The sequence below is a fragment of the Phycodurus eques genome, chromosome 9 (genome assembly GCF_024500275.1).
Source record: "Phycodurus eques isolate BA_2022a chromosome 9, UOR_Pequ_1.1, whole genome shotgun sequence".
Taxonomy (NCBI): Eukaryota; Metazoa; Chordata; class Actinopteri; order Syngnathiformes; family Syngnathidae; genus Phycodurus; species Phycodurus eques.
Window position 1 is genome coordinate 12,241,358 of NC_084533.1, and position 14,449 is coordinate 12,255,806.

The window sequence follows — 14,449 nt, forward strand, 5'->3', positions numbered from 1 at the left end:
AAGGACATTTGGCTTTGCCAAACAAATATGAGCATTCATCCAAAGAATTCCATACAGGATCGGTCATGGCCCGGGTTAACAACGTCCTGGTAAATTCAGCTACTGTGGGTCAAAGTCGAAGAAGAAGAGGTGGAAAGCGGGTTCCTCGGCAGAAAGAGAAGAAGAAAGCACAGAGCCAAGAACTGAATGTGGGGACTTTGAATGTTGGGACTATGACAGAGAATCTCAGGAGTTGGTTGACATGATGATTAGGAGAAAGGTTGATATATTGTGTGTCCAGGAGACCAGGTGGAAAGGCAGTAAGGCTAGAAGTTTAGGGGCAGGGTTTAAATTATTTTACCATGGTGTAGATGGGAAGAGAAATGGAGTCGGGGTTATTTTAAAAGAAGAGTTGGCTTAGAATGTCTTGGAGGTGAAGAGTATCAGATCGGGTGATGAGGCTGAAACTTAAAATTGAGGGTGTTATGTATAATGTGATTAGTGGCTATGCCCCACAGGTAGGATGTGACCTAGAGGTGAAAGAGAAATTTTGCTAGACGAAGAGGTTCTGAGCATCCCAGACAGAGAGCGAGTCGTGATTGGTGCAGATTGTAATGGACATGTTGGTGAAGGAAATTGTCACGATCGGCAATGCCGTAAGGGCAGATCCCAAAAAATAGACTCCAGGTCAGAGGTCCGAACAATTTTAATTAAATGGCAGAGCATGTGATGGCGAGACATACGAAACTAAAGGAACTCACAACCAGAGAGACTCAAAAACAGATAAGGCAGGGAGACACGACAAATGGTCCGTGTGGTATAATCGTATTGAGCCTAAATTTGGACAGCGGTCAGAACGGCGGCAAAAACGAGTGAATATTCTGACGCCCACACACTGTCACGGTACCCCCTAAAAAGGCTGATGATTACAATGCATGACAGGTGCATCACCGATGTCCACACCCACCCAGACACTGCAACACAAAGAAAAACAACTTGAGACACAGGGCCATGACAGTATCCCCCCCTCAAAGGACGCCTCCTGGCGGACCACCCGGCTTCTGCGGGTGGAGACAGTGGAAGGCCCGGAGAAGGGACGGATCTAGGATCCAAGAGCGGGGAACCCAGGAGCGCTCCTGAGGGCCGTAACCCTCCCAGTCGACCAAATACTGCACACCCCTGCCCCTTCTTCTGGAATCCAATAGTTCACCCACCGTGTACACTGGCTCACCATCAACCATCCGCGGAGGAGGAGGAGGAGGCACCGCTGGAGGACACAGGGGGCTGGAGGAAACCGGTTTGAGCAAGGAGACATGGAATACCGGGTGAACTTTCATGGTGGGAGGGAGCCGAATTAACTGCCACCGCGTTGACAACAGAGTCAATTTCGAAAGGACCAATATACTGAGGACCCAGTTTCTTAGAACCCCCGGCCAAATGCAAATCTTGTGTGGACAACCAGACCTTCTCACCAGGACGGTAGGGAGGAGCTGAGATCCGATGACGATCAGCTAACTGCCTGTTGCGAGCCTCAGTACGGGACAAGGCCGCCCTTGCATCCCGCCACACCAGATGACCCCTTCGGAGATGGACCTGTACAGATGGGACGACCACCTCCCTCTCCTGAGAAGGGAACAACGGCGGCTGGTAACCGTTTGCAGTCATGAAAGGCGACCGTCCAGTAGCAGAGCAAACGAGGGTGTTATGCGCATATTCCACCCAAGGCAGGTGAGAAGACCACGAGGAGGGGTGCTGATGGCAAACACAGCGAAGAGCAGCCTCCACATCTTGATTCGCCCTCTCAGCCTAACCGTTGGTCTGCGGGTGGAAACCGGATGAACGACTGGAGGACACCCCCAGCGCTTTGCAGAACAACCTCCAGACCCAAGAGACGAACTGCGACTCCCTGTCAGACACCAGATCAGCAGGAATACCATGAACTCGGAAGACATGGTCGACAAGGAGATTAGCAGTCTCAAAGGAGGATGGCAGCTTCGGCAGAGCAACGAAATGAGCCATCTTGGAAAATCTGTCGACAAAACTCAGGATGACTGAGTTCCCTCCAGACAGCGGAAGGCCCGTGATGAAGTCCAAGGCGACGTGGGACCAGGGGCGGGAAGGAATGGGCAGTGGACGAAGAAGACCAGCTGGAGGACGATGGGACATCTTGCTACGGGCACAAACTGAGCATGCCGCAACATATTCTTTAACGTCCCTGCGTAGTCCCCGCCACCAGAACCGTTGGGAAATGAGGAAAAGTGTCCGACTGACCCCAGGATGGCAATCGACTCTCGAAGTGTCCCCCCACTTCAACACCTCTGGACGTAAAACGACCGGAACAAACAATTTGCCATCAGGAACACCTCCCGGGGCCTGGATGTCCCTCCCCGCCTCCTCCACCTTCTTCTCAACCTCCCACTGAAGCGCTCCCACCACCCGGGTCCCAGGTAGAATGGTCTCCAAAACAGGCTGAACAGCAGCCGGGCCATGCAGCCTAGACAAGGCGTCAGATTTGCCGTTCTTCAACCCAGGGCGGTAATTGATGATGAAGTCGAAATGGGTAAGGAACAGGGCCCAACGTGCTTGACGGGGGTTGAGTCTTTTAGCAGTCCAGAAGTAAGACAGGTTCTTGTGGTCGGTGAAAACTTGAAAAGGTTCCTTCGTACCCTTCAGCCAGCTCTCTATTTCCCACATCGTAATTGGCCTCTGCATGGCTCAGGCGCCTAGAGAAGAAGGCGCAGGGGTGCAGCCTCTGGTCGACCGGGGACCTCTGGGACAGGACCGCCCCCTACACTTGAATTAGATGCGTCCACCTCGACAACAAAAGGAATGTCAGAATTAGGATGATGTAACACAGGAGCCTTCACAAACAATTGTTTAATATGATCAAAAGTCACTTCTGCCTTAGGGGTCCATACAAATGGTATTTTATTGGAAGTCAGTCTAGTCAGAGGTCCCACTTTAAGGCTGTAATCCCGTATAAATCGCCTATAAAAATGAGCAAAACCCAAAAACGTCTGCAACTCCTTCCTAGACGTTAGAGTTGGCCAATCAACCACAGCCTGGATCTTGGCTGGATCGGCCCGAAGCTGGCCCTTCTCCACAATGAACCCCAAAAACTGTACCGACTCCGCATGGAACTCACACTTCTCAGCCTTGACGTAAAGACGGTTTTCCATCAAGCGCTGCAACACCATGCTGATGGGTAAGTACGGCATCTAGGAAACGAACTTGGACAGCATATCTAGCTCACACTTCTCAGGACCCAGTTCAAATCCGGCCTCCCGTGTGTAGAGTTTGCATGTTCTCCCCATGCCTGCATGGGTTTTCTCCGGGCACTCCGGTTTCCTCCCACATCCCAAAAACATGCATTAATTGGAGACTCTAAATTGCCCATAGGCATGACTGTGAGTGCGAATAGTTGTCTGTTTGTATGTGCCCTGCGATTGGCTGGCAACCAGTTCAGGGTGTACCCCGCCTCCTGCCCGATGACAGCTGGGATAGGCTCCAGCACGCCCGCGACCCTAGTGAGGATAAACGGCTCAGAAAATGGATGGATGGATGGATGGAAATCAAATGGAATGCCCATCCATAGTAGTGTATCGTTTTGACACTGCCGTATTATTTAGCAGTTTAGCTTAGCTTTAGTTTAGTTTATCATAATGCAAACTCTTATATAAACCTCAAATTTGTGCCAGCGTAAAATGTAAATGCGTAAGCATAGCAGGGGGTCACAAGGTGATTTTATGAAACAAAGGCTGATATTTTCAGTGACGTCTGTCCTTAATCTGCTTCTTTGAAATGCTTCTGATTGTTTTTTTTTTTTTTTTTTATTGCAGCCTTCTGGAAGGGATTGATTCTCTTATGAATCAAAGAGTGAATGAAATTGAGGATTACTGCATGTAGGAGACACACGTACACACACAAACACACACACACAAAGTGGACTGACTGAAGGACCCCAACAGGGAGTAACTTTGATCGTCACCACAACATCCATTTGCTGTGTCCTACAGTACACCTCCACATGGTTCAGGTTACTTCTTTCACAATTTCAAGAACAAGTCGATGTATTTTCAAAATGCAGGATCCACCTCTGGTGGCTGCACAGTCCAGATTTGGAGGCTGCCGGTTGGAGGGTTGTGGTTTATGACACCGTCTCATTGGCCATGAGAGTAGTTATAATAACATTCAACATATTATGAGTTGTGTGGTTTGAGGGGGTGTTTTGTTTAATTGTGAGCCAGATGTGAGCATGTGGCGCAGGTTACACTTTAAAGAAAGTTATTCTCTTCTTTAATCTTGAAGATAATAAAAATGTGTCACTTAGGCTATTCCTTGTTCTGTATATTTATAAAGTGATTGAAATGTGAGCAGAAATAGATTTAATAGCCTGCCAGTCACACTTTATGTAAGCGATACTTTCACTAATTCTTAAAATATAAATAATAGTTATTAAAAGTATGTCTGAAAATGATTATGTACTGTAATATTGGCTTTCCCACTGATTTCCGTCACTTTGATGCATGCTGGTTCCTTTTGTTAAGCAGCGTACCACAGGGGTCGTATATTTTTGATTATTGAATACTGCAATTTCTCATGTATAATAGGCTGTCGAGTAAAATGCCCTTTGACCCAAGCCCATCCACCCCCCAACCAGACCCCTTTTCACCACTGTGTTGACTTTGATCGATCCAGCGACGTCTCTGTCCCACTTTGACACAGCGCTTCTCCCCGCACTGCTTGGTCTTCTTGAGTGCCATCGCATTCACCATCTAAGATCCATCAGCTCCGATCTGAATGCCGCACCACGGCTTCGGGGAAATGAATCGAGAGGGAGGAAGGGTGAGAGTGAGATGATAGGTCAATGGCTAGGTGACATGGTTTCATGACCAAAGACTCAGGCCTATAAAGAGAAATACAGAATTGGAAAAGAACTGTGTAAAAGGAAAGTGAGTCTCCTTTCAAAAGAATTAGTAGGGTTTCACAGTAGAAGTGATAACTCAGTGTCCAACTGAAATATTTTTTGGGGTGACTTGAATAAATTCATTAATCTGTCATTAATTTCCTTTAACTGTTTAGTGAGCCTGCTTGTATCAACTAAATAACTTATTCCACAGCACACATAGTTTTTGACGATTGGCTGATGGAGACATTTTGAACAAAAGTGTGGAACTCGGTCTTCATTGACATACTAATCTAAAATTAAAATCGACAACTTTTTTTTCATTATTGTCATTATATTCAAAATAAGGTTTGAGTCATTATTTCATTGCATATTAAGTGTAATTATATTTGCAGATCGGTTAAAACAGTGTTTTCCAACAGTGGAACCTCGATTTAACGGACCCCGATTTAACAGAAGTAACAGCCATCTGGAGAGTACATGTGTCCAAAAATAGTTTCCAGTTTCCACCTAAACTGGTGTTGACAAAGTCTGTTAGTTCCAGAATTGACTGCTGCTGTTTATTGGATCTGTAGCGCAATATAGGCAGAGACTGTACACGTATTTCTGGGTCACAGAAACGTGAAATACAATACAATATGACTAGATCCTGCCAACAGACGTAGCTCCCATCCCTATGTGGTGGCTATGTTGAATGTGGCAACATTTCCAGGCAATGCATTGACGAGGTGGCCATGTTGAATGTGGCGACATTTCCAGGCTATGCATTGACGTGGTGGCCATGATGGCGGGAGTTCTATCTATTGTCGCATAGAGCTCTGTGCAGAGAGCGCATCATAGCATGATGGCGGCTGTTTTTTCTTGAAGAGATGTCTCTGGAGCCATACTGCAGTCTGGAACATGCTATTTTTGGTGCAATAAAAGTTTATTTGTCAAGCTGTTCGTCTATGATAATGAATTTGGAAATAGGAAGCACACGAATTCCTTGCGGCTCCTGAAAGTGACTCGCCTACAATGAGTATTGTATGTCAACAATTTCACCGTGACCAAGCACACCGGTGTGATAAGTTTGGATAAAATTTAAATCTATTCAAACATTTTCAAGCTTCTTGTATTTATTTACAATAACGTTGTACTGGACTGGACGTTTTAGGCCACAAAAAAAAAAGTACAAAAAAACATTAATTTTGTACTGTACAGTAATATGGGTGCATATGGCCACAAAAAAAGTGCTTCAGTGTCACGGACAATCAGCAGTAACGAACGACCTCTCACCCCTATTAATCCGTTAAATCGACGTTCCACTGTATTGAGACAAGGCACATATTCCACATTCGAAAATATATCTCAAAGATCACCACCAAACCTTGATACAGGGGTTAATTGTGCATTTCACCACCTAGTTGAAGAGCATGTCATTGTTCTGCCTGACACTATACATCCCTGGCATAAATAAATGAGCAAAGATACATTATTTGTTGTAAATAAGATCTCTCACTGTGCACTGGTTGAGAATTACTGGGATAGAAGAAGTTTTGGGCTCTATTTCCATAGATTTTGCAACGTGCTTCAGAGAGCAAATGGCGACATTTTTTTGTGCAAGTGCAAACGGCCATATGCTGCATAGCAGGAATGGCGCAGGACGAAAAACACACAAGCACATAAAAGAACTTCAAAAGAAAAATGCTGCAAGATAAAAATGCTGCAATCACAAAAAACAAGAGCAAAACAAATATTCTGCAAGATAGAAATGCTGCAATTCCATAAACCAACAACAAAAGAAAAATGCTGCAAGATAAACAAAAATGCCGCAATCACATTAAACAACATCAAAATAATGCTGCAAACACAACAAAACACGCACAAATCCCAAAACAACTACAAGAGAGAAATACTGCAAGTTCAGGCAGCACAATGGAAGTCCGCCAGGCCACTAAGGAGCCCGACCTTCAGGACGTACCAGTCCTGTGAGACCAGAGGCACCACAGGTATGTATAGGTAGATATGACACGCCCATTTTGAGCTCCATGCCGACGGTGACGCTAAACATTCCACATGCGTGGACGGTGAGAAAACCAAAACACCAAGGATGTCAGCACGTTGTGCTGCATCCGGCTGAACGCTGTACAACTATGACAAGAGAACTGGGAGTCGGTTTTGGATATTTTCTTTGTGCTGTCAAATGTTGTGTATTGATAGCATAAGCTTTGGCGTTGACAAAACAGTAACCATCATAAAAATCAGTTTAGAAATGAGCCTGTTACGACTAATTTCAGTGTCCATCCATTGCCTTCTATGGTAACGACTTCCCCAACATGGCCGCCACATAAGTTTGTCGGTTAGTCAGGCTGCGACGGGGTGCTGGCATATCTTTTATTTATGAAAGGCACCCCCTGGTCTCACAGGACTGGTCTGTTCCGCAGGTCCCGCTCCCTAGTGGCCAGGTAGACTTGCGTTGTGCAGCGTGAACGTGCAGCATTTCCTTCTTGCAGTTGTTTTGGGATTTGTGTGTGTTTTTTTGTGTTTGCAGCATTTTTGACTTTGCAGTTGTCATCTACGATTGCAGCATTTTTCTTTTGCAGTTATTTTTTTGTGATTGCAGCATTTTTCTTTTGCTGTTGTTTTATATGCTTGTGTGTGGGTTTGTGTTTGTTTGTTTGTTTGTTTGTTTTAGTGTCCTTCCTGCATTTGCAGCATATGGTCGTTTGTTGCACATTTGCCCCTGTCAGCCACTATAGGAATGAGCAAATTGTTAACCCAAAGAAATCTCTATGCAATATTTTCATTGCACGCTGTTGTTTAATATCTGAACTTTCTGTGCCCAGAATGAAAGTAAAAGTCCTCATCATGTTGGTGTTTTTTTTTTTTTTTTTTTTTTTGCTCCTGTTTATTTCTAGCTCTCTTTCTTTACGTAAGTTCCACTCCAAAGCAAGCAAGTCCCCCATGACTACATAGTCACATGCAGTACAATGCCTTGGTGATTGCCAATTGTCTTAACCACGCATATAATCAGACAAAGTGCGCAATTTCACCATGTGTAATCTCCAAATAATTTTTATCATTGTGCTTGTATGATTCTTCAATTGTGTTGATCTCCCCCCCTGTCCCCATCCCATTATTTGCCAGTACGAGTTTGTGCACAGCTAACATGTGTGTTTGTGTGAGTGTGAATCTGAGTAAGATGGATGTGCAGAACTACCTGACAGAAGGTTTTTGGTCCAGGATGGGAGAGAGACCAGTCTCATCTCCTGATATGGCCATTTCACACTTCTGGTATCACTCTGGCCTCTGCAGTGTCTCACTTGGGATCACTGCTTCTCCGTCCCCAACATAAAATATATTTTTTTAACTTTAATCTCAATGATTGAAATGGTCAATAGGGACAAGGGTAAGATGTGTTTTGTGGTCTGCACAACAGTAGGCATGGTCTGCTTTATAAATGAGGTGTTTAATCTCATTTATTCACGAACTGTAACCGTCTAATTAATAAAGAATGTAAAGGTAGTGTTTAAAGTAACCCTTTTACCATGGTTTAACTATCAAGTAAATTCAGTTATAGGAACTTTTGTCACTACAGTAGTAAAGCCAACCAACAATATTTTTTTTTAGTTTAATGATCATCAAAACCATTTTCCTCTTGACGTATTGTTTGATTCCCTTGTGATAGGGAATACAAAAAGTCCACGAAAACACAAGAAAAAAAATACAGACCCAGATCAGGGAGATCTGCTCCCATCTTGCTATGTTTCTTGTCAGGTTCTGGTCTCATTGAATTTATTTTTATTTTACTTTAATTTCCTTGGAAAATAATCGTTGTGTATTAAGAGAATAGGTAGTCTGTACTGTTTGCTGCATTGGTTAAGTGGTCCATCATTTTGAAGAGTTAAAGAAATAATATCCATCCATTTTCAACACCGCTTATCCTGGTTAGGGTCGTGGGGCGCTGGAGCCTATCCCAGCTGACTTCGGGCAAAAGGCGGACTACACCCTGAACTGGTCGCCAGTCAGTCCCAGGGCACATATAGACATGGAAAACCATTCGCACTCACATTAACACCGTCGCTGAGTGGGAACTGAACCCACACTGCCTGCTCCAAAGTCAGGCGAGTGTACCATTACACCATCAGTGACCAGAAATAATCTTTATAATCTTTTGGATTAAAAAAAAAAAGAAGTCACCAAAATGTACAGTATGTTATTTAAGGTCCTTAATAGTAATCTAGTCAGTCCATTGTGTGTCTTTGTAGCAATATATGAGCAAATCAGTGTTGCAACAGGGTGTAATATCACCTTTTTGTTGCGACGGTCACACTGACACAGAAAGCAGCTGCTACACAACACGAGAGACTCTCAACAACAATAGCACACCCACTTTCCTTCTCGTTCCATGTTACTCCCAGTCAGGATCACACATCATCCACGGGAGGGGAAATGTGCACTGTGTGAGTGCTCAGGTTTTTGTTAAATTAGCCAATTAGCTGCTTAGATTCGGCATTTAAACATAGCAGGGAAATTATGCTGGTGTGGTCATGAATGTAGTTTGTGACTCTGGTAGCAACACTGGCAGTGTTGAACACCAGAAAAGCACAGCTATTTTCTATACAATCAATGGCCACTTCATCAGGTAGGTACACATAATGAGATCAAATAAAAGAAAAGTGTGGGTTTTCTTTTGAGTGTGTCAGTGTGTAAGTGTGTAGTTTGTACTGTATGTGTGTATTTATTGTTGTATGTGTGAATGGGGCACACATATACATATTTTTTTGCTCTTTGGATGCATAAGGCACTTTATGCACTACAGTACCACTTCATTTATATACATCATATACTGGCACCTAATTTAGAAATTTGTTTGGTTTGTCTTTTTTCAAATAGGCCTACATTTGTATCTTGACTTACGAGTGTCCCAACTAGCGATTTCTTTCTGAGTTAGAACTAACTGGGCCACACCCCTTGAAGGAACATATAAACACACAATTGTTCTACATTCGGCTTAATCACATTTTAAAAAAAACAGTTTGTCTTTGCATTCTCTTTTTTTATGTTGTTGGTGTTTTTTGGGTGTTGCTGGAACTAATTGTTGGCATTTGACTTCACTTCAGTGGGGAAAAATTATATGCTGTAACAGTGAATTGAATTAATTGCTTGGTTACAGAATTAATTGAACTCATAAATCAAGGTACCACTAAGGGATGCAAATTAAACATCTTTCTAACTTTGACAAATTTCCATTTGTTTCTTACTCACAGCATGTTTAATAATGGGCTCTGTATTCTCAAGAAAATAGGATGAACATGATTTTAGTACGCTAGCGGTATTAGTATTTTTTAGTACCCTAATTCTATCTAAACATCCATCCATCCATCCATTTTCAACACCGCTTATACTGGTTAGGGTCGTGGGGCGCTGGAGCCTATCCCAGCCGACTTTGGGTGAAAGGCGGATTGCACCCGGAACTGGTCGCCAGTCAGTCCAAAATCAGGCAAGTGTACCACTTCACCATCAGTGACCAAAACAAATCATGTAAATTCAATTTGTTTTTATATTCCATCCATCCATCCATTCTCTGTAATGCTTATCCTCATTAGGGTCGCGGGCGTGCTGGAGCCTATCCCAGCTATCTTCGGGTGAGAGGCAGGGTACACCCTGAACTGGTCGCCAGCCAATTGCAGGGCACATATAAACAAACAATCATTCACACTCACATACACACCTATGGGCAATTTAGAGTCTTCAATCAACCTACCACACATGTGAAACCGGAATCTGGAGAAAACCCACGCAGGCACAGGGAGAATATGCACACACCACACAGGCGGGGCCGGGATTTGAACCCCGTCCTCGGAATTGTGACGCAGATGCGCTAACAAGTTGTCCACCCTGCCGCCTGTTTTTATATTATTTGAAAAAAAAAGTATACGCTAGTAGGTGCAAAATGATCTTAACATTTTCATCCAGTTACTGTCTCGCGTTCAGTTACCATGTTTGTACATATTTCATCGAGTTAAATTAAATCTAGTAGTTTACATTGGTGAAACTTGTAAAACAAAATTCAAGGAGAGACAAACTGCACACTGGGAGGCCAGAGTGGCTATGCTAATCAGTCAGCCACGTAAACAACATCTTGATCAATTGGTATTTGTCGATGCTACAAGCGTTCAATTATGAAACTTTAGCAGGGACGCTCAGACTTCCCTCTCCCCAGCCACTTCCTCCAGCTCCTCCGAGGGGATCCCGAGGCGTTCCCAGGCCAGCTGAGAGACGTAGTCTCTCCAGCATCTCCGGGGTCCTCCCCGGGGTCTCCTTCTGGTGGGATGTGCCCGGAGCACCTCACCGGGGAGGCGTCTGGGAGGGATCCGAATCAGATGCCCAAGCCACCTCATCTGGCTCCTCTCGATGTAGAGGAGCAGCGGCTCTACTCTGAGATCCCACAGCTCGTCACCATAAGTGAGGGTAGGAACGTAGATCGACCGGTAAATCGAGAGCTTCACCTTTCGGCTTAGCTCCTTCTTTACCACAACTGACCGATACAAAGTCCGCATCACTGCAGACGCTGCACCGATCCGCCTGTTGATCTCCCGTTCAATTCTTCCTTCACTCGTGAACAAGGCTCCAAGATACTTGAACTCCTCCACTTGGGGCAGGATCTCATCCCCGACCCGGAGAGGGCACGCCACCCTTTTCCGACTGAGGACCATGGTCTCAGATTTGGAGGTGCTGATTCTCATCCCAGCCGCTTCACAATCGGCTGCAAACCGCTCCAGTGAGAGTTAGAGATCACAATTTATGAAGCCAACATGAATGAAGCTGATTCGGGGGGCAATAAATATACCCACACCTGCTCGGCGCCTCTCACCGTGGGCAACTTCAGTGTGGAAGAGAGTCCAACCCCTCTCAAGAGGACTGGTACCAGAGCCCAAGCTGTGTGTGGAGGCAAGCCTGACTATATCTAGTCGGAACTTCTCGACCTCACACACCAGCTCGGGCTCCTTCCCTGCCAGAGAGGTGACGTTCCACATACCTAGAGCCAGCTTCTGTAGCCGAGGATTGGATCTGCAAGGTCCCTGCCTTCGGCCATCGTCCAGCTCACACTACACCTGACCCTTATGGTTCCTATCACAGATGGTGAGCCCATGGGAAGGGGGACCCACATTACCCTTTCGGGCTAGGCCCGGCCACCAGGCGCTCGCCTTCGAGCCCCACCTCCAGGACGTGGTCCAGAGGGGGGCCCCGGTTACCCGCGTCCGGGCAAGAGAAAACATCTTCCTGAATTGTTTGTCATCATAGGGGTTTTTTAAGTCAAATTTATCTTATTTCATCTTGTTTTTAGGCTGGTATGATCAGGACGGAGCAAGACGAGTACTTTATCGAGCCTGCGGAAAGAGGCGATGGAATGATTGAGGAAGAGGAGGCAGGAGGAGGAAGGATGCACATCGTCTATCGCTCTTCAGCCATTAAGAAGGTGCCCATCGACAACACAGCGGGAGACTCCCACTTCAGAGGTCAGTCTGCGACTCTCACACTGTGTTTGTGTGTGTATACTGTGCCCTTGCCTCTTTTAACCATATGCTTCTATTTAACTTAGCTGACTCTTAGCCCTGCTCACACACTCTAAATGCATTCGTCTTTAGTTGTGTTCTTACATGTTTGAGTATGACACTGCACAAATATTAAGTAGGAAAAAAAAAACTTTTTGTACACCAATGAAAATATTACATTCACTCAGTAACAGCAGCACAACACACTAAAGTGCAAAATGTGTATGGCACAGAAAGTCAGACAGTTATTCTGTATAGTTCCTACTGAGAACTATACAGAACAATCTTTCTGGACGGCCACAGGTGTCGTTGCAAACAAAAATCCACTGTTTTCAGCTGTGCTGCAACTCTCTGTATGCATCTTTTATATAGCTCAGATATGACAACCTGGCTAAAAAGTGTTCATGACAGAATTCTGTACTGCTTATCCATTGTTCTTATCAGAGCCGTAAACCCAGACTTTGTCCATTTACGAATGGGCATCATATCTTTCACAACAAACTTATTTCCGCTTGTTGTTTTGAATTATGTTCATAAGGAGTAATACTTTCAAAAGGTTCAGTGAGCCCTGACGGCTGGTACTTTGCTGACTTGAGGTTGAAGCACTGGTCGCTGACGGTTTAGCCACGCAACTATTGTACATGGCTTTGTTGTGTGTGTTTTTTTTTAAAGTATTGCTAAAGGTTACCTCCTGAGGTATCAACAGGAGCGAGGCAGGTTCCCCACAATACCTGACGATGCACAGCATCTTGTTTTTTCGAGACAATTTATATCCACACAATCGACTTGCTCCCCCTCTTTGGTAGGCACACTAAACTTTCTGCAGAGTCCACCTCTATTGAGTTTGACGCCATTGTACAACTGGGTATATAGCGCACGGTGTTACCAACTCCTTAATAAGGAAAGTAGCTATTGGCTGTCATAAAAGTCGCTAAATGTTAAAGTTAAAGATAAATGATATTGATATACAGTTAGTGAATTTTAAAAAATGATTAGAACTGCAAATGAACTTTCTTCTCTTTTCTTTAAATTTAAATAATTTTTGTTCTGCTTTGTTACATTTTAGAGTATCAAATTTATTCAAAAGTCTGGAGGGTTGTGACATTCATGAACAAACCGAATCTATTAACTGGCTCATTAAATTGAACGATGGGATTGGGACCAAGTCGCAGTTTAGGGTATGTGAGTCAAATGCAGTGATTTATTTTTGCATGACAGTGAAGAAACATTTACATTTACATCTTGCTCTGTAAACCAAGATGGAAACAGCGGCAGCTTTGCACATGCACATTTCATTTGCAGTCTAGACACGGAGGTGTGTAGGTCTCCTCTCTGCTCTGACTGCAGTGGGACTGCTGCGAGAGGCTGTGAACCTGACCGTCTGTGAATGCTTCGCGATGGCAGAGGGGATCACGGCAGCACCGGCTGCTTATTGAGGACATTAACTGCAGAGTGATATGTGCTTTCATGTATCTAAAGCATCCGAAAAAGTGGCTAGATTTGTCGCGAGTCGCTTTTGAAGAGAAAAAAGTCGCTAAAAGGAGTTGAAAAGTCGACAGATCATTTAGAAAGTTGCCAATTTGGCAACACTGATAGCGCAGTATTGCTTTCTCACCATACCTGATCCAGCACATACCACGTTTGGAGTAAGGAGGCATGGTAACATCTGGTCGCCAGGCAAGCGCAGAGTAACATGGCAAACGTGTTGAAACTCAAAACGAAGTTGATGCTGAACATAGCAGCAGTTACAATAAGTAACATTGTAACTGATTTCTGGAGTGAGAAGAAGTAAAACATATATGTTCTCACCTTAATTATACATGAAGTCCCAAAATAAAAAATTGTCCCATGATTATCAGTAAGAAATATTTCTTTTTTTACTTATTCATTCTGTGATTATTATAGAATATCCATCCATCCATCCATCCATTTTCTGAGCCGCTTCTCCTCACTAGGGTTGCGGGCATGCCGGAGCCTATCCCAGCTATCTTCGGGCGAGAGGCGGGGTACACCCCGAACTGGTCGC

The 14,449-nt window shown here is 44.5% G+C and overlaps 1 protein-coding gene across 2 annotated transcripts in view; it reads left to right on the forward strand.

Annotated features, from left to right (window-relative positions):
* Nucleotides 1–14,449, forward strand: part of LOC133407389 (A disintegrin and metalloproteinase with thrombospondin motifs 2-like) — a 155,967-nt gene that overhangs the window by 55,624 nt on the left and 85,894 nt on the right. For both annotated transcript variants that reach the window (XR_009769162.1, XM_061685210.1), the window contains exon 3: nucleotides 12,216–12,387. Coding sequence is in view for 1 of the 2 variants with exons in the window: in XM_061685210.1 (XP_061541194.1) it covers nucleotides 12,216–12,387 (172 nt within the window). In the remaining variant the exon portion in view is untranslated. The remainder of the gene's footprint in view (nucleotides 1–12,215; nucleotides 12,388–14,449) is intronic.